Source organism: Bombus impatiens, unplaced genomic scaffold (assembly GCF_000188095.3).
Source record: "Bombus impatiens unplaced genomic scaffold, BIMP_2.2 scf_0027, whole genome shotgun sequence".
Taxonomy (NCBI): Eukaryota; Metazoa; Arthropoda; class Insecta; order Hymenoptera; family Apidae; genus Bombus; species Bombus impatiens.
In genome coordinates this window covers 911,531-930,325 of record NT_176446.1, presented here as the reverse complement: position 1 = coordinate 930,325, position 18,795 = coordinate 911,531, and the positions used below count along the sequence as shown (strand labels likewise).

Below are 18,795 nucleotides of genomic sequence, written 5' to 3'. Positions count from 1 at the left end.
ATTTATGGTTGCCTATATCGCGGTGGAATCAGGGAAAATCTATAAACAATAAACGAATCGGAAGTCTCGGGGACGCGCTACAACTTCGCCGCCTCTTCGTTTCGTATCAATTATTTATGAATTTTCCAACGATAAGGAGAACATTGATTCTTCTCATAAAAGCATCACACATAGAACAATAAACGAGTTGAAGTCTCGGGGACGCGCTGCAACATCGTCTCCTCTTCGTTTCGTATCAATTATTTATGAATTTTCCAACGATAAGGAGAACATTGATTCTTCTCATAAAAGCATCACGCACAGAACAATAAACGAATTGCAAGTCTCGGGGACGCGCTGCAACATCGTCTCCTCTTCCTTTCGTATCAATTATTTATGAATTTTCCAATGATAAGGGGAACATTGATGCTTCTCATGAAAGCATCACGTACAGAACTTTTCCCGCTACTTTTTCTTTCTATACTCGTGTACCTTCCCTTTCGATAAAGTCTTACGACGGTACAAAGTGAATTTCAAATATTCATAGTTCGCGATACAATCAATTCGAGACATTGTGTTGGGCGAAAATTATAATTATGTAAAGATCGTCTACGTCGAATGCCTATGTGTGGCTGATTACAGTTAATCAAAGAAATAAATTAATCTTTGTATCGTTATTCGAGAACGAAATCAATGAATTGAAAACAGAATATGTAATTAGTAATTGGCTACAATAAATGGTTTTATCCTTGCATTAAACTAATGTTAATAAAAATGTGCACTATCAACAAAACTATTATTTGCCATTAATCGATATATGCTACGTATATTGCCAGAAATGATCATAATTTTTTTGTTTTCTCCTTTCACCATTGGGGTAAATGGATTATCACTCGGTTTCATATTAAACACTAATAATATGTCCTGATTAATCTTGACATTATTAAATATTGAAATTTTGTTGTTTTTCAATTGGAGAATATATCGGACGAATTGTATCTTCGTTTAGATAATTTGTATATCATCGATTATTCTCGACTTCTTATATCGAATTCATTCATCAAATTATCTCCTCCGTATCTCGTCCAGTGCCTCAACATTATGCAACAACGAAGAAGACCGATTCCTCCTTTCGATTGACTTTCCGATCACGCTCGATCGCTACCGTTTTTCTTCCTACTGCGCATCGTAATGGCCGAGTAACTTCTTTCCGTAACTCGCATTCCGTTACAAAGTTACTCCATGTTGCGTGGAAGTGGAAGTGGCTCCAACCTGACATCCTGTCGATTAGTCGATCGCCCAGTCTGTGGTACATAGCATATACAACTATCTTTCTACATCCAGCGCAATTTTTATTTCTATACAACGCTCCTCTGTAGCTTCTAGTATCGTATCACTAATCACTAGAGAATCGATAGAAATTATGAATTCTCTTAAATAGATCGACGATGATTCGAAATAAATTTCAATTAACTTTTGAATGCATAATTATCTTTCTGTGCCCACAATAATTTCCAAACAATCTGACGCACTTCTTTTATCGCTAATCCTAAAAAATCGATAAATATATAGATCCTCTTAGATGTTTGGTAAATTATAAGGCGCAACATTTCAATCGAATTTTGAATTTTGAATAATCATTTGCGTGTCTTGTACGCGATAGTTTTCAGGTAAAACGAAACTCTTCTTTCGTCAGTAATCCTAGAAAATCGATAAATTGATAGATCTCATTACATAATCGGTAGGCGGTGACTGAAACATTTCGACAGAAATTTTCCTTGGCCTACAAAGTTGACGAATTTTGTCTTAGGTGACACGTTGTCATAGGTCGTCGGATAGTTTATTAGACTTGCTGATCGTTTCGGCTTGATTATGATTTAACACGTGTTTTTCACAGTTTATATTAAATTGCGCCATGCCCTTAAAATGATGACAGGGTTAGATTGTCATAGGTCAGCTGACGACTGATTATACTTGCTAATTGTGTTTTTCGTCATGCTCGCTTCACCTTGCGACCAATCGTCAATATAGTTGTCTTCGGTACACGTGGATGCCTTCGAGCTTTTCGATTACTCAGTTATACGATCGTAAAACTTTGTTGCATCAGATCGATGCGAAAGGAAGCGTCGGCTTCCTTTACTCGTGCCACCTTGCGCGTCAACAGACATTCAGGTGGAATTACTTCACTTTTTTCCCCGTTGCAAAACCAAAAATAGGAATCATTTTATATAGAAAATTCATTTTCGTTACCACGAAATAAATATTTTGTGTCGTCATCATTTACACTTGTCGGTTAAAAACACTTATTAACTGTACTCGTTAAACTAATACCGCAGATTATATTTAACAATTATTTCCCAACAAAATGCTCTTTTTATCAGGTTCTATGTATCTCATTTTTTGATCAAATTTTTATAATCATACGAGATACCATATGTATATTAATATACATAATTAGTTAGTACATGAATGTTATGAGTGTGCCGATACTTCTTGCACCACAATGCAGTCTCGTTTTATAGTGATAATGAAATTTCAAAATATTCGGTATAACTCGCATAATATATTCATAAAAGGTGTGAAATACTGCCGCGAACCTGTGTATTATAATATATCATTTCTCATCAAATCATCATCAAATCTCTTTGATAAATTTTTTACAATGCATAGCTCTGAAAGATTGTATAATTTCCAAAAAATTCCCAAGGAAGAGATTTAAGACTAATGTATTTTAGAGGCGACTAAATTTGACGTCTGCGAGACACGACCTGACCATGACCTCGAGGATCGCCCATCACGCTCCCCGAGATCCCCGTTTTGTGTACCAACAGCCAGAGATCGAGACGGATCGAGCAACTCGTATGGATCACGATTCGAATGCATTATGTAATTGACGGCTTCCGTTTTCTTCCTCCATCATGGCTGACCTGTCTTTGTCTCGCTCAGCTCGTCATGTACATTTTTGAAAAGCAAAATAGCAGTGGGTGGTCGGCTGCTTCTGCCTTGAGAATTAAGGTTCACGCGTCTAGGATGGAGGAGGCGGAATCGTATTTGAATACACTTTGAATCCGTTATCGGCCGTGAACGATTCCTAGACTATTGGCAATTCGTCTATTTAAAGAGACCATAGAGAAAGGATCCATCGATCGCGTGGATGCCCAACTTGCCTTTTAAAATGCCGTTTCGATGTCAGCTGATCGCTGATGTGGTTTTTTTCCACGTCCAGGCCAGTATCTAATAAAAATGGAACCATCAGAACGACGAAGATAACCAATCAGTAATTTTTCATAATATTTTAGATTCCTATTTATCACGATTATTAGACGATATTTTTATTAATAATAATAATAATAATTCACTTACCCAGGGGAACCTTGGAAATGAAAACCTTTTTCAAGTGCAATGTACTGATAAACATGCATACTGAAACCCAAATATCTTAATAGATTAACAAATACGTTAATTTTTACAGTTTCATAGATCCTTAAGGATGCGATATTGTGGACTTCTAAAATTGGACGAAACAAAAGTAAAACAAGAATAGTAACAAAATAGATCAAAGGCAAAGAATAAGACGTACGTGGAATCACTGTTGGTACAGTTACTGGACCTGGCCAGATACGTTTATATGGATCACTTGTGAAATTAGCGAATTTTTACGAAATATTAACCGATACTATAACTTGTAATTTCTTGTTTGACAGTGGACGTTGCCAAGTATTTCAAATACGAATTAAGGACCAGGAAAGCGTTATACGTTTAACAAAAGATTAATTCGATTAAACGATAGGATTCTTGTGCTTTAAAATTTTTAACAAAATTCAATAATATTCGTCGCCACATTTTGAATTAATCCTCGATCATCAGACGAGAGGAAACCGCCGGAAGATGGGATGGGATCGTCAACGAGATCTTCGAAATCAAGGTCGCAACGATACCCATCGAAAAGTAAATTTAACCACGGTTGAATATTTTTATCGACTCGCCTCTTGAAATTCTAATATGTCTCTAGGCTTTTAATCCTCTTAGTTCTCTTTCTCCCTCTTTGGATGCTTCAATAATTCAACAGCCGGTTCGAATCTTTCGCCGTTATTCCGCTCGCTAATCATCTTTCGACGAAGGCCGAACGATCGTCGGAAGAGTGTCAATCTCGAAGAAATTATTTCTAAGGGGAAAAAAGCAATATAGAATTGGTTTTTCCGGCTTCTATGGATATGAAGAGTTTTCTGGTTGTTACTAAAGCATAGACGTTGAGCCAGAACCGATACAGCATCGGAAAAAAGTGATTGAAAGCTAGGTGAACTCGGTTTAGAAGTGCTAGACGCTTGATCGTCGAGGTCATGGTCACGCGCCGGCTCATGAAAGCTAATGGACGTGACTAAAAATTATTTTCCAGTCATTGAATCGCTTTACCGGAACGAAAATCTTTGTCCACGCTCGAAATATGTTACCATTTCATCCATGATACTTCTGGTGTCTGCTTAGCCGCTTATCTTACGATTCTTTGATAGCTAGTTAGTCCTTTCGAGACTAATGCAACGATACGTCTTGAAATAATTCCTGAAAAGATCGGTAAATTGTTTTAGTTCTTTTTACGTCACCGAGATTGTTGGATATACGATTATATGATAAATGGTGTTAAATATTCCGTTTTAAAAATTACATTTGACCTATTTTTTCAAACTGCGGTAAATCAATCCAGGTTAACATATAGTCGTCACTATCGCCACTGTATACGAAAAATTCCTTTCGAGAGAGTAAAACGAGCCTTATCTATTTGCTATCGTAACGCTGTGTCAACTGCAAAATATTAGAACATTAGGTATAATGTGTATTTTACTTACTTACTGAAGAATCGAAGCACCTTTTCTACTTAAGCTTTTCTTACAAGCAGTCATTCTTAGAAATTCATTGATCGATCGTTCTATTAATCGGTCTTCTAATAATAATCCAGATTCAACTATAGAACATGACTTTATCAAGTTTGAATTATAATCAGCGACACGGATATTGAATGCCATCTGTTAAAATACAAATGAAGTCATATCAACTAGAGGAGTCAATCGAACGTATCATTTTTCTTCCAAGATCATTATGCAAATACTATTCGATTTTTTAAATTATAGTCGACGATAGATAGCACAATATCGATTCATCGAAAACTTGATATGAAAGTGGCACTGCTATCGGTAGAAGCAAAAGTGTCCTATTACGCGACGTCAAGTACACGTGTAACTCCCTTGTAATCTTCTCAACTTTTTGTGTCAGCAGACGTCAGAGACGTAGCAGAAACGCTATCTATCATAAATGCACCGTCATTAACGGTTATCGGAATGTAGTCATGCGTATTTTCGGACAGGAAACCACAATATGGTTTCCTAATCAGCATTCGTTGACTTTTTCAACGCAACGCGAATATTTTCAATTCTTTCAATTCTTTCATAAAACACGCGAAATTTCATGGCTCCGATTATTCGTATTTCGACTATTCGACTATTTAGAAAAGTTCTGTCCACTTTCGAATACGTGGAATTTCAAAAATTATATAACGATATTCAAAGTTGAGTCAACGGTAGTAAAATGTTTGAAAAGTTGTCCTACTTTTTTTCTAGATGACAAAATATATATATAGTGATCGACATGTTCCTAATGACCTTTGAAAAATTGGTCTTTGCAAAAAATATGTTTAGAATATTATAACACTCGCTACTGTCATGTTCTCAAAAATGAAGCTTACTTTCTTCAGAAGATATCGTCAAGGAATAAACGAGCTTGTAACAATAAAGAAAAAGGAATGATTTTGCTATAATACAAAATGTTTTAAAAAACTAGGGAAATTTTCTTATAAACTAATACGATGAGAAAACATCTTTTGCGATGAATTTCGTTTCTACTTAAAATGTCAATAAACCTAATCAGAATACCAACTTCGTCTTTTAAACATAACTCGCACTTATTACGATGATCCAGACGATTGAGACGACGCGACGTTCCATTTATGGAGTTGTTTTTATCATTGTAAGGATATCAAAATGTATAAGGACTTCGATTGTTGCCCAGAAAGCTGCCGAATAGATGTCACTGGTTCGATTGCATACAATCTAACGCCGAGTATCTAATTTCCACATGTTTCGAGATAGCGACGGCAGGCTACGAAGAAAACTGCGCAGGACGGCGCGACTGTGAGAAAAAGGAGGGATGCTTCGAATATGGAGCTGTGGTGCAATTTCCCGTTTCCGTCGACCCTGTGGCGAGTTATCTACCTGCCGCCGCAAGAACGAAATCTGGTATGCATCGTATGTATACGATGACACACAGAACTCTGCTGCCTTACCTCTCTTGGAAAATATCCAGGGAAGTAATCGATTATTCAATTAAATATTTTCCTCTGATCCCACGGAATAAAATTTCTTTTTTTTAAATTGTATATAGTAATTCGGTAAACTCTTGAAAAACAAATTTATGTTTGTGATTCGATGTAACATAAAATTGCCAAGGAATATTTCAAACGAATAAATAAAAGGGAGTGACGAATCTCTGATGAGAAAATCTGCTGCAACCAAGAAATTTCAAAATAAAAATCAGAGGATTTTTGTGATTTCACTCGTGTAATGGTATACTCCATAAAAAGAAATAAACGAAAACTTCTGTATGTATTTAACAATCTTCCTATGTGTTCACTAGTTTTTAAGATACTTAGGTAAACTCATTTTGAAGGCTGCTGAATCAGACGATATCTATCCATAAGATATTTAAAATAAGAATAAATAACCGAAGCAGCTAAACAGTAATAAAATTGATACTTACATAAACATACCTAAATTACATAACACGCTTCAAGAAACTTATTACAAACTTCCATAAACGTTATGATTAAAATTAACAATCATGTAGTAACTTATGAATAGATGAAAAAAAAAGAATGGAATCTAAATGGACAATTATTTTATCTGCTAAATATTCTATTTTGGACGTTTTACGTCTTGTTGCATATTGCATGTATTCTATAATACATAGCGTAAATATCCGTAGTCTACTTATGAATCAGAATGTATCCATTTGAAATGGATAGAGAAGCGATCGAGGGTGTGTTACACTTACAAGGAAGTGCTCGAATCCCGAGAAGAAGAGAAATTGCTACAAATGACGAGTCTGTCGATCGAGTAAAAAGCGAAATCCCTATGAACAGGATGGAAAGAGGCGACGCGCCGGCCACTCGGACTTAGGCTAGCTGCGTAGAAAGACGTGTCTTGATAAGTAGACGACCGGGAATCGCCTTGAGGGAAAAAAGAGGATGCGGGTCGACTTGCTGAAAGCCTCGCGGCCGAGCCGATTTCCCGTTTCCATCGATCCCGATTCGTCGCGACGCCTGCGAATCGGCGTTCAGCCTTTTCCGTTGAATTATGTTGATAGCATTCATTCTCGAGCATCATCGCCGGCTTGCAACCGAGTGGAAAAACAAGTGCCATCGAGGGGGGCATCTAGACGCAACAAAAGCAAAGCGAGATATGCGAGGAATAGATAGGAGATCGAGATACCCTATAAACAATATGGATAAACCATGGCCCTTTGCAATCCTACAATCTTTTGTTTTGATTTGTTAATTGATACGTTCACCAGTATTATAACAAAGTAGCATGTGACTATTCGTCCTTTCATTCCTATTTTGCAACGAATGATCTGAAGGTAATACGCGATATTTAATTAGAATATTTTCTGTAAGCATGAGCTTCTGAGGCTTCGACGATGACATTTAGTGACACACTGAAGAAAACCAGTCCAGTGTAGCGCAGTAGGGCTCCCTTAACCGAATAGAAGAAAATAAATTAATTTAATTAATTTATCGGAGTATGAAAGTTGACGAAGGAAGTGAACGAAAGTAGAGGTACAGATTACTGTGTCGACAAAGAGACATTCAATTAGAATGAAACAATCTGAAATGCGTAGAACGTCGCAACAAATATCGATCAAACGACACCTAGGCAACGAATACTGTTCAGGAGAGTTTTTTGCATGTTCGAGGAGTCATGTTGAAATACACTTACGTGAAAACTTTCGTTTAAGAAACTAAATACTTACGTCGGATCTTTGCTTCTGTATCGTCAGTACTAAGTTCATAAGGACGTGGCAAAATGCAGGAAGAGTGCGATTTTCAAGTCACTTTGGAGAAGAAACTATCGGTTGAAGCTAGGCTCGACGCTGTAGCAAGTAGTACCAATTTGTCTGAAACAGAAATGAAAAAATCGGTTAGAATCTATTCTCGTAATCACTTCTTTGGTAATATTACTTTAATTCAACGCATAGGAGAAAGTGACAAGTTGGCGTGATAAAAGGAGAGGTTAACTCTCAAATATTATACCGCGAAATACAGTGGCTTGGAAAAATATATAAAATGTATAAAAATTGTATGCATACATTATGCGTATTGTATGAAACATTTTGAAATTTCGTTGGCACTGTAACGAAGTGTAGCGTCTCGTCACAGCGCTAACGAGCTTTCAAAATGTTTTATATAATATACGCATAAAAAGTTTCCAGGAGTGTCCAAATTTTTCGTGAGTCACTGTATCTCGTCCGTGGTTGCGTAGCGATTAATTACGAACCTAAACGAATGACACGTTTAGCAAATGAGCAGCACGATTCATTAATATTCTCTAAATTTTTACCTGCACCACTACGATTCCCAGTTAGTCATATAAAACTAAAAGCAGTTTATCTTCTAATTTAATTGTAAGAATATCGCGTTGTTTCATACTTCAGAAAATCAAATTACCAATTTTTTTCAAAGATACCAGAAGATTCATCGGTGGACTTCGAAGTTCTATCCACCTCGTCATCCGACGTTCTCACAAAAATTACTTTAGAATCGTTGAAAAACGAAAGCACATCAGACGACCAAGCGAATAAATCAACCCTCGACTCTATACCGGAAGTCGATAACGAGGACGACTCCAATTGGCTGTCGTATTTCGATTGTAACGCGATCTTCGATGTAACCTGTGAAAATCTGTCTTACTACAATTCGACGAAAGCTGAAAAAGACAGTGATAGCGATATGGATGACACTTTGACTTTTGACGATGCTGAAGAAGGTGAATCTATCACTCTGGACGAAAACGATAGTTGTTGCACCAAGTCTTATCGCCAGCGATCGTTTGAAGAAGTTTGTGAAAAGAAGCTTGACAGACTTGACCAAATGACAGATAATAACCATCCCACTGTTGTCTCTGATAAAATTTCTCTGATCGAGATAAACCGCGAACGAAATATTTGCAAGGAGACTCGTCAAGATATTGCAAGCAAAAACGATAAAAATATCGACTGTGATTCAGAAGATCAAACGATCGATGATCGAACTAAGGAAGCAAATATAGAAATGGAGGAGCGTGAAAAACGTATGGAAAATCAGAAACATGATTTTGTTCACATCAGTAACGAAGAACTGATCGAAGAAGCGAACAAGATGTCAGACAGTTCACATTTTTTAAGCGATTGGGATGATGAAGACGAAAGAAATTTGGTTTATTCTTCGCCTAATGTGAATATTTCTGCTTATTTTAAATTTAGAGATAGTATGAAAGAACCTAAATTTGAAGCAACTTTGGAACAACCAACTTCTATATTTTCGAATAAAGGAAATAAAGAGCCATTGCTTTTGGAAGAAATTGTCGGAGAATCTACCGAAAATGAAAAAGAAGCGACAACGAATGAAGTAGAAGATCAATCTACGAAAGAATCAAAATCGGTAGAAGATTTGGTAAAAAATTTTACGGATGATGTACGTTCAAGTCAAGGACAGGGAATGAAGTTCGTAGAACTGGGTTCTCCAGAAGAATATTTAGAAAAATTAGCAGAGATCACGGAAGCAGATTGTCCAAAATCCGAGGAGGAAGTTCAGGAAAAGTTGAGAAAAATCGCCGAGGGGAAAGCAAAGATAGAAAATAGGAAAAACGAGGCTTTGAAGGATCTGTCTGTTGAATTTAACGAGATCGAGAAGCTTGTTGCAGAAACGAAATCTATCGAACAGTATAATAGCGAATCTGACGAAAGTCTGGACGAATCGAAGGAAGAGGATGGCATCGAGATGCCTTTGACGAAAGATCAAGTAGCTGAAAGTTTTAAGATGAAGAATACTCAAAAGGATATGGAAGACGAGGAGAAACGTCGTGCAGAATCGTTGCAAGAATGTCTGCAAGTTATTCCAAGAAACCCAGAAGAATTTATACAAGACGAAGTTGAAGGGAAAGCGGTGGTAGAAAATAGGAGAAACGAGATCTTCAGGGATTTAGCGATGGAATTTAATGAGATTGGAAACCTTTTCGTGAGAGCAAAGAATATTGAAAGTTTTAATAGCCAACCTAACAAAAATCCGAACGACGGTATCGAGATTCCTTTGATCGAAGAAGATCAGGTAGCTGAAAGTTTTAAATTCATAGATAGCCAAAACGACGTGGAAAATGTGGCGGAACAGTGTGTAGAATTTTTAGATGAGTGTCTTCAAGGTATTCCCAAAGAAGAAGGAGCTGGAGAATCTACTGAAGACGAAGGTACGTCTAAAATTGAAGAAAACGTAGGAAATATCGAGGGAAAAATTGAAGAAACTTTGGAAGATATTGTTGAAGAAAAGCTTGTGGGAAATTTTAAAAATATTTCTAAAGAAAAAGTCGAACAAAAGCTTGAAGATGCTATGGAAGAAGAGACTATTAAAAAAATTATTGAAGATAAAATTATACAGAATCTGGAAAATATTGTTGAAGAAAAAAGTGTAGAAAATGTTGGAAATATTACTGAAGAGAAAATTGAAACTGACGATGCTATCGATAAATCAGGAACTTCGAAAGAAACTACTGGTGATACAAAATCAACGTCAGAAACGGCGATCAGAGGTATTGTCCAAGATATTATCGAAGACACAGAAGACTCGATTTTTTGGCAATTCTACAAACAACCGGAGAGAACGTACATAAAAGGAAAAGTTTACGATTTCGACCCCAAGAAACACGGTGTCAGGTACAGTTGCAAGAGCAATGCAATTTGTAAATGTACTTATATCGATGATTTTGCGATATGGCAATTTGATGTTTGGTGAAGTAAATGGTAATTGATCGCAGGATGACAGAGGAGTTTTTGAAGAAGCACTGCAAAATAAATAAACTGTACCAAACCCCTCATCTGAATGACGTACTTTATCTTCATTACAAAGGTTAATCTTATACAAATAATTAAAAATTCCGACGTGAAGAAATGTTGAATTTTACGTTTCCATTTATATACAAAAATTACTATAAATGCGCAGTAAAAAGCGCTTTATCGCGTGCTTCTCGTACTAAAATTATTAAAATTATTTTTATCGCATCATGCGTGTATCAAAATTAATGAAATTTCGATAACAAAGAAATATATCCCTATATATAAAAGAAGAAATATCTTAAAAAATTCTTGAGAAATCTAAATAAAGTTTTATCTATATCTTTAAAAATTATAATGTTTCTTTTACATCAGGAAGGTTTCTTTTAGGTTTCTCATTCATCGAGAATCTGGAGAAATACACAGGCCTAAGATGTCTATGGCTGGAGAACAACGGTATCCGTGAGATCGCGAACCTGGAGAATCAGAGCGAGTTGAAGTGTCTTTATCTCCATAACAATTTGATCAATAAAATCGAGAATCTCGAATGGTTGACGAAGCTAGACACTTTGAACCTCTCGCACAACACTATACGGAGGATCGAGAATCTCGGTGATTCGAGTCGACGCTGGTATCCTTGATGACCTTGACCTTGACGTGCCTCTGCTTTCAGATAGCCTCAAGTTCCTGAATACTCTAAACCTGTCGCACAACTACTTACAAGATACCAATGACATTGAGCACCTCCGATTGCTGGATAGCCTCTCGGTACTGGATATTTCTCACAACAGGATAGACACCGACGAAGTCGTTAATGTGAGTCCGTTATGTTTCCTCAATCGTGTGGCTCTGGCGTCACTTCGACGGCTGCTTCAGGTGTTCATGGGACGCCAGTGATGTAATTTAATGTTTTACGAAAGTGGTCGCGCGTTTTGTAACACAAACGATCTCGAGTAATTTTTTTTTTCTTTCTTTTTTCTATATATTGGAGACACCTAGAGCAGATTGAGTAAGCGAACAGCAAACACATGGAATTTTATGACTGGTTACGTTTCGCGTGAGATTTATGAATAATGGGTTGAAGAATTTTTGTCGAAAACATGAATTTAGAGTTTTTTTTAGATTTATGAGAATGAATTGTACAATTTTATACCTAGATTATGGGGACATGGAAAAACAAATGTCAAATTTTGTAATATATGTAAATTTCAGGAAAATTGGTGTCTGGGAACATTAATTGCGAATTTCTTTTTACATAGATTGTAGAAATATAGATCTGAAGGAAATAAATTGGAAGGTTTTCTTGTATAGATTTTGTGAAATTTCTTGTATGTATAAATTTTAAGAATTTAGCTACTTGGAGAAATAAGATATAAACTAGTTATGTAAAATTTCGAAATATTGTGGAATATAGATCTAAGAAAATAAATTGCTAATTTCTTTACTCAGATCCTAGGAGATATGAAAGAATTGCGCGTGGTATCTTTGATGGGCAACCCAATTCTAAAGAAGATCAGACTGTATCGTAAGACCATGATCTTGAAGTGTAAAAACCTCAAGTATCTCGATGACAGACCTGTATTCCCAAGAGATCGTGCCTGTGCAGAAGCTTGGTAAGTGGCGATTAATTCGAACAATCGTACTTGATAATGATATTTTTCTTTTAAATCGATCAGAGCTTTAAATTTAGAAATGATACAATTACTCGTACTATAATACTTTCTACGGAGGAATGAAAATATAGAGTCGATGTAGTGTAACAAGCTAACGAAACTGTTACGAAGACAGGATGCGAGGAGGACCCGAAGAAGAAGCAGCTGAGAGGAAACGCTGGATCGAGGCGGAGCAGAAGAAAATCAATGATAGCGTGCAAGGTGAGTAAAAATCGAAAGGTAGATGATGTATAGGACTTGTTTGGCTCCTGAACGAAACGGTCGCTCTCGATTTTTTCGAACTTTTTCATTTCTGCACGAAAGACGCTTTCCGAACCTTGAACACTCAGCCATCATCTTCGCGATCTTTCTTTTGAAGCTAACGACGTTTAAATATAATACATACTTGGACTTTACTAACAAAACTACATACTTTCAAGATACAATAGAAAAACTTTCCACTACTATAAAAGTAACATAACCATCGTAAATTTTAATCATGTATTTATGTAATGAAAATACAAAATCAACAAAAAGACGGAGATGATCGATTTAGTTTCTGAGGGGTTCGCCTGTAATCGATGACTTGTAAAATTAGTTTAATTGTACAAAACGGTCAAGCACTTGATCGACGCTTGTAATATAATTTCATTAATTTTCTCTATTTTTCTGTTCTGTTAACTGATTTGGCAAACAAGTGGCCCAATTACATGTCGCTCGACAAGATCGTATAAACTGTGATCTAGCGTAGTTGTAAACTGATCTAATCTGTTATCCATTGAATGTCTGTTTACTTGTGGACCTGCGCCCGCCCTCGAAAGCCCTGATAAACAAAAGGAAGCTGTACAAACCGGTCGGGACGTCCGAAAAGGAGGCGGAGGATAAGAAGAAGACGAAGGAGGACGAAGAAGTAGCCACGACCACGCTTGTCTGCACGAGCGACGAACTGGTAAGAACTAGTTTTGTCAAGGTCTGATACAGAATTCGTGCTTCGAATAATATCGGTCCCATCCACTATTTGATCATTCACCACGCGAAACCCCTTACGCCGGCTTGATCAACGTTCAAGCTCAACTTGGAGAAGAAGAAAAAGTCGGATGGTACCTCATCCTCCAACAGCTCGTCCGCGTCCTCGTCATCGGACGAAGAGGTGGAGAACGCCGAGGTGGACGATGATGGAACTGGGCAAAAAGGAATCGAGAAAAGTGACGGAAGGAGGCCAATGGCGGAGGAAGGAAGAACAGCCTCCGGCGATCTTGGCAAGGAAATTTTGTTACCCTGGAAAACACAGGTACGTATATATTATATTGCATATTAATAATAGTAAACTTCTGTCTTCTAACATTCTCTACATTCATTGGTAATTTTTTATATTCTTGGATTGTATATTTTTTTGAAGGTCACGACACGTAAGGAGCCGAAACAGTTAGTAGAAGAGATTGAAGAAACGAAAGAATACGTGGCAGGAGACGCAGAACGGAAAAGGTTCGGGACGAAAATTTTGGACGATCAACGATGTAGCGACGATCTACCAGGTGGTTATTCTGTTGGAAGAGAACTGGCCCATTACGAGAAACTTGTCCTGGAGACGACCAACGAGACCGAAATTACTCCACCGTGCTGTAAGCAGGGGAAGAACGACGATAGTAAATTACACACCAATTCCGAATACGATTACCGCGACAAGAAACACTTGGTTGAAAGTCACAAAACGTTTCGAGGATGCTCTCCTTGCTTGGGCCCTTTCGATAGTATCAGTGAAATTTTACGAGTCACAAATCGTCATAAGTTTTTACAAATCAACCTTGACATGCTCGAAATTGGTAAACAATGGATAAACCGCAAATTCATGCCTCTATGCTTTTTGCCTTTGTGTATTACGTACATTCTATGTATTTTTGCGCTTCTTAATTTCCCATAAATACAGAAACATCCGAAGTTTACAAATTACCAATACAAACATATTTCCTTATGTAATCGCAATAAGTTACAGAACGTAGTAACAAAACAAATGAAATTTTACGAATCGTTCAATGGTTCTATTCAATGTAAAATTGTAAAAGATGAATCTATAACCTACAATTTGTTAATTATCGATTCACTAATATTATTAATCAGTAAGTTGTTCTGCAACATAATCTTTGTGACTAACAGTAGATAATTGCTAACGTCCTATTCTCATTTTAGCTGAAGAAAAATCATTTAAGGATTCGTCGGTTTGTTGCAATATTTTGGATTGGTCGAATGGCAGAAACAAGAAAGAAGAGAATATCGTAAATAACGTGAAGGATAAACCTCTGTGTAAAGATATCCTGGACAATTATCGTAGAAAAGATGAACCACATCCTTTAACCAGTCAACTGAGTAGCATCAGAGAAGACATGAAAGAGTTCTGCGCTGATGTGGATAAATTTATTGAAGACAATAAGATCGTTTTCAAAAATGGCGAAGTGAAAAGACTGTGGGGTGAGAAAGAGGAAATTAACGCTGGAATCAAATTTGATAAAGATAATGAAGAAAAAGGAAAGGATTCGTCGAATAAAGAAAAAGATTTTAAATGGTGGAACACGAAGGAGAGAAAGTTAAAAGTTAAGGAGATTTTGAAGAGTAGAGAAGAAGAAAGTAAAAGATCGAAGAATGTTAAAAAGATCGAAATTATCGAGGACGTGGCGAAAAAAATCTCAGAATCTTCAAATAAAGAAGAAACTAAAGAAAATAAGGAAGTTTCGTCTTCGCAAAGTGTTTACGATTTATTAAATCTAAAAACGTGTCCCACGATTCTACTGAGCAATGTAAAATCTTATCCTAGAAATGAAGATGCTTCTATGTTATGCGAATCTGCCAAGAAACAAGGCAACGAAGATCGTTCCTCGGGTTTGTTCAATTCACTGTTCAACGAGATGGAGTGTAGAGATTCGAGCAATAAGCGTGAAAAAATGTCAAAGTCCATTAGCTCTCACGAATTGCTGACTTTAGAAGAAGCAGAGGAAGCTGTCGAGGAAACAGCACGGTCATCCAGTTGTACTGATATAATTCTTTCAGATCAAGAGAATTTTCAGAACAAATCTGTTCGTATAGAAATCACGGGTGCAGATCCTGTGAATGCCACATTGCTCGATGACGACGAAGAATCAGAGAGTGAATCTGTGAAAACTGTAATTAACAATTATGAAGAAATTAACCGGGAAGAAGATACACGAACAAATATCGCAAAAGAAAATAATTCTGAATGTGTTTCTGATAGTTCAAACGTTACTGGAGTGCAAAACAAAATGCAACAGCTAGATACCAGGTTCGACGGTACTATATTTTCGAGCGTTGAAAAGTCTAGTCAATCGTCTAAATCGCACAAAAGATCGCGAGATTGCGAATATCTGGATGTAGTCAGCAAAAAATCCCATCTAATCGAAGAAGTGGATATTGAAAAAGACAGGAGCGATGGAAGAACGACTGGTGAAGTGTTTGAAAAGTGTAGACGGCATTTCATGAAAGAGGCAAAGAAGTTTGTACAAAAGGAATCGCCTCTGATCAACCAGTGCATAGAAAGCTTGATAACAAATAGAAATTCAGAGGGAAATTGGAAGATGCAGAGTAGTCAAGAGGATTTCTTAAGTTTTACAACTGCGAACTTAAACCCTGATTTTCGTTGTGGGAAAAATTCGTTTAATTCGGAGGAGAAAATGATTTCTTCGCGTGAACAATCTCACGTGAAGCCGAAAAGCATTTCGAGTATTCAAAATTTCGAAGATGATCGAGCAAGTAGGAAAAAATCGGATTCGTGTACTGATCGACGATCAGGTAAATGTTAATCCTCTGTCTTACAATTTCCATGCTATTTAATTTTTCATTTCGTGCGCCGTGTCAATTTTAGTCGATATTATAAAGCAAACAAAAATTAAAGTTATTAAATATAGATATAGTTATATTAAATTATAAAGTAAAATATTAAAAAATCTCAAAACTCCCTACATTTCAGAAACGATTTTATTTCAGAAATGGCATCGATTACCCAGCTTCTAAACCAATCTCATAGCACGGAGAAGCATTCGTCAAATATATGCACTGATCTCTACCAAGAATTCTGCAATCATTTGGATCAGATGAACAGTAAAAGAAAGCTTCTAATCGAGCCAGATTTCGTAAAAAATAGCAGGGCAATTGGCAATGAACAGACAGACGACCTTCTATCGTCAAGGGAGACCAAACAGTCGAAAGAAGAACAAACAAAACCATTGATCGAGGAGATTTCAGGAAATTCAACAAACGTAGACGAATTAGAAAAACTTGAAGAACTATCTGTTCATCTCGAAGATCTTGGAATGGACGCAGCGTTTAAGGATAAGATATTAAAGAGCATAAGTGCTCCAAAAACTGAGGAGCAGAGAAAAAGAGCAAAAAAGTCGGCCGAGAAGTTGATGAAGACTTCCAGAGAAGCAATGGCGAAAGGAAAATCTTTGCTAGAACAGTCTTCCCCTGTCAGTAATCAGAACAAAGTTAGTAATGAAAACTAGTTACAATTTTATATTCTTACCTTCGTTGATTTCTTTTCACTTTGTTACAACAATTTGCATTTCTATATTAACGAGATAATATTATTTTTAGGATCTTGATCATAGTAGGAGATTTTTCATGAACCTGTTAGCAGAGGCTTTGGAGGAAAATAAGCATAAGGACGTTGATCCCACGAAGAGTATCGATGACAAATCTGAATCAGGTTCAATTATCGAAACAGTTTCAGATATTTCGAAGAATACTGTCGTAAAAATAGAAGAAGCTGCAAGATTATCGTCGGTTGATAATAACAGGAGTCAGGGTAGTGAAATTCTTGATACAGGGAGAGAAAACGTTGGCAGGGCGAGGAAAAGTTTGGAAATGCAGATGGTTCAGGAAAACTGAAGGAAGATCGAAACTGAAACACACAAAGTTTTGAGAAAATGTTAGTATTTAGAAAAAAGAAAATCTAAAAATAATTGACTTTTCATATACCATGAAAGAAGAAAAAAAAATCGTAGACTCTGTAAGTTAAGTTGTACGACTGTATTTCTGTTACTTTGTATTCAAGTAAACGAATTATTACGTTCCAACTATTCGTGCATCGAAAAAAAGCCACGAGTCTAAAAATCAGATTTCGATCCATCTCTAAAAGGAAAAAAGAAAATATGGTAAACATTTCACGAGAAGAATAATCTAAACGATGGATAGCAAAGTTAGACGGACCTTCTACTACGTACACTTTATTTTTTTTTGTCCACACTCACATCAATTATATAATAATAATAACGATGATGGCGGTGATCTGGTGAACCATAATTAATAGTAAGAATAATTAATCTGTAATTATGTGACAATCGGCTGCTTGCAAACGAAACAATAGTCTCCGACGTTCTTATGTTCTCGTCGTTCTCGAGGGCACCCGAATTTCAAACGAACATCCTGGCGCCCTCGCAAAGCTTGGCAAAAAGCTCGTGATACTTTTTTTATACGTTTATATAGGATGATATCGGAATGAAAATTTTTTCCTTCCGTCGCAAAATCGCGCCGAACCTTCCTCTTGTTCCTCTTGTTTCATTTTTTCCCCATTTTGCCTTTTCCCTTATATGACTCTTCTCAGACACATTTATCCGCTTTCACATCCCCACTGTTAGCATTTTGTATCTCGTTTATTTCTGTTCGACCATTCCCCTTTCCGTTCGCTTTACCTCGTAATATATGCTATACGACGTATTTTTTATTTCGCGTGCTCTTACAATTAAGAACTACCTTACTGTTCTGACTCACCGCAGGAAGTAAAGAAACGTACAGATACATTATGCTCCACTGTTTCTATAATTATTACAATAATAGATTTATAAATGTCCATTTTCCCCGTCTCAAACTCTCCCACTCATTCTACCACTCTCGTATCGATCATTTTCTCACGCGACCAGACGAAATCAAACGTTCTCATACGTAATTCGTAAAATCTCTTCGTACCGTGTTCTCTTTTTTCGCTTTCACACACGCACGCATTCGGTTGCTCCCTAATTGTAAGTTATTT

The 18,795-nt window shown here is 36.7% G+C and overlaps 2 protein-coding genes across 2 annotated transcripts; both read left to right on the top strand.

Moving 5' to 3' along the window:
- The first annotated feature begins 8,109 nt into the window (after positions 1-8,109).
- LOC117151733 lies at positions 8,110-12,723 on the top strand. The gene is made up of 7 exons (XM_033321050.1): positions 8,110-8,225; positions 8,768-10,197; positions 10,582-10,989; positions 11,091-11,182; positions 11,497-11,718; positions 11,780-11,982; positions 12,556-12,723. The coding sequence occupies exons 1-7, from the start codon at positions 8,112-8,114 to the stop codon at positions 12,721-12,723; spliced, it is 2,637 nt and encodes an 878-aa protein (XP_033176941.1). The 5' UTR covers positions 8,110-8,111.
- On the top strand, positions 12,469-17,953 carry LOC100741650. The gene is made up of 7 exons (XM_033321044.1): positions 12,469-12,980; positions 13,580-13,707; positions 13,828-14,049; positions 14,158-14,650; positions 14,946-16,556; positions 16,752-17,251; positions 17,361-17,953. The coding sequence occupies exons 1-7, from the start codon at positions 12,896-12,898 to the stop codon at positions 17,652-17,654; spliced, it is 3,333 nt and encodes a 1,110-aa protein (XP_033176935.1). The 5' UTR covers positions 12,469-12,895; the 3' UTR covers positions 17,655-17,953.
- Positions 17,954-18,795: the final 842 nt, after the last annotated feature.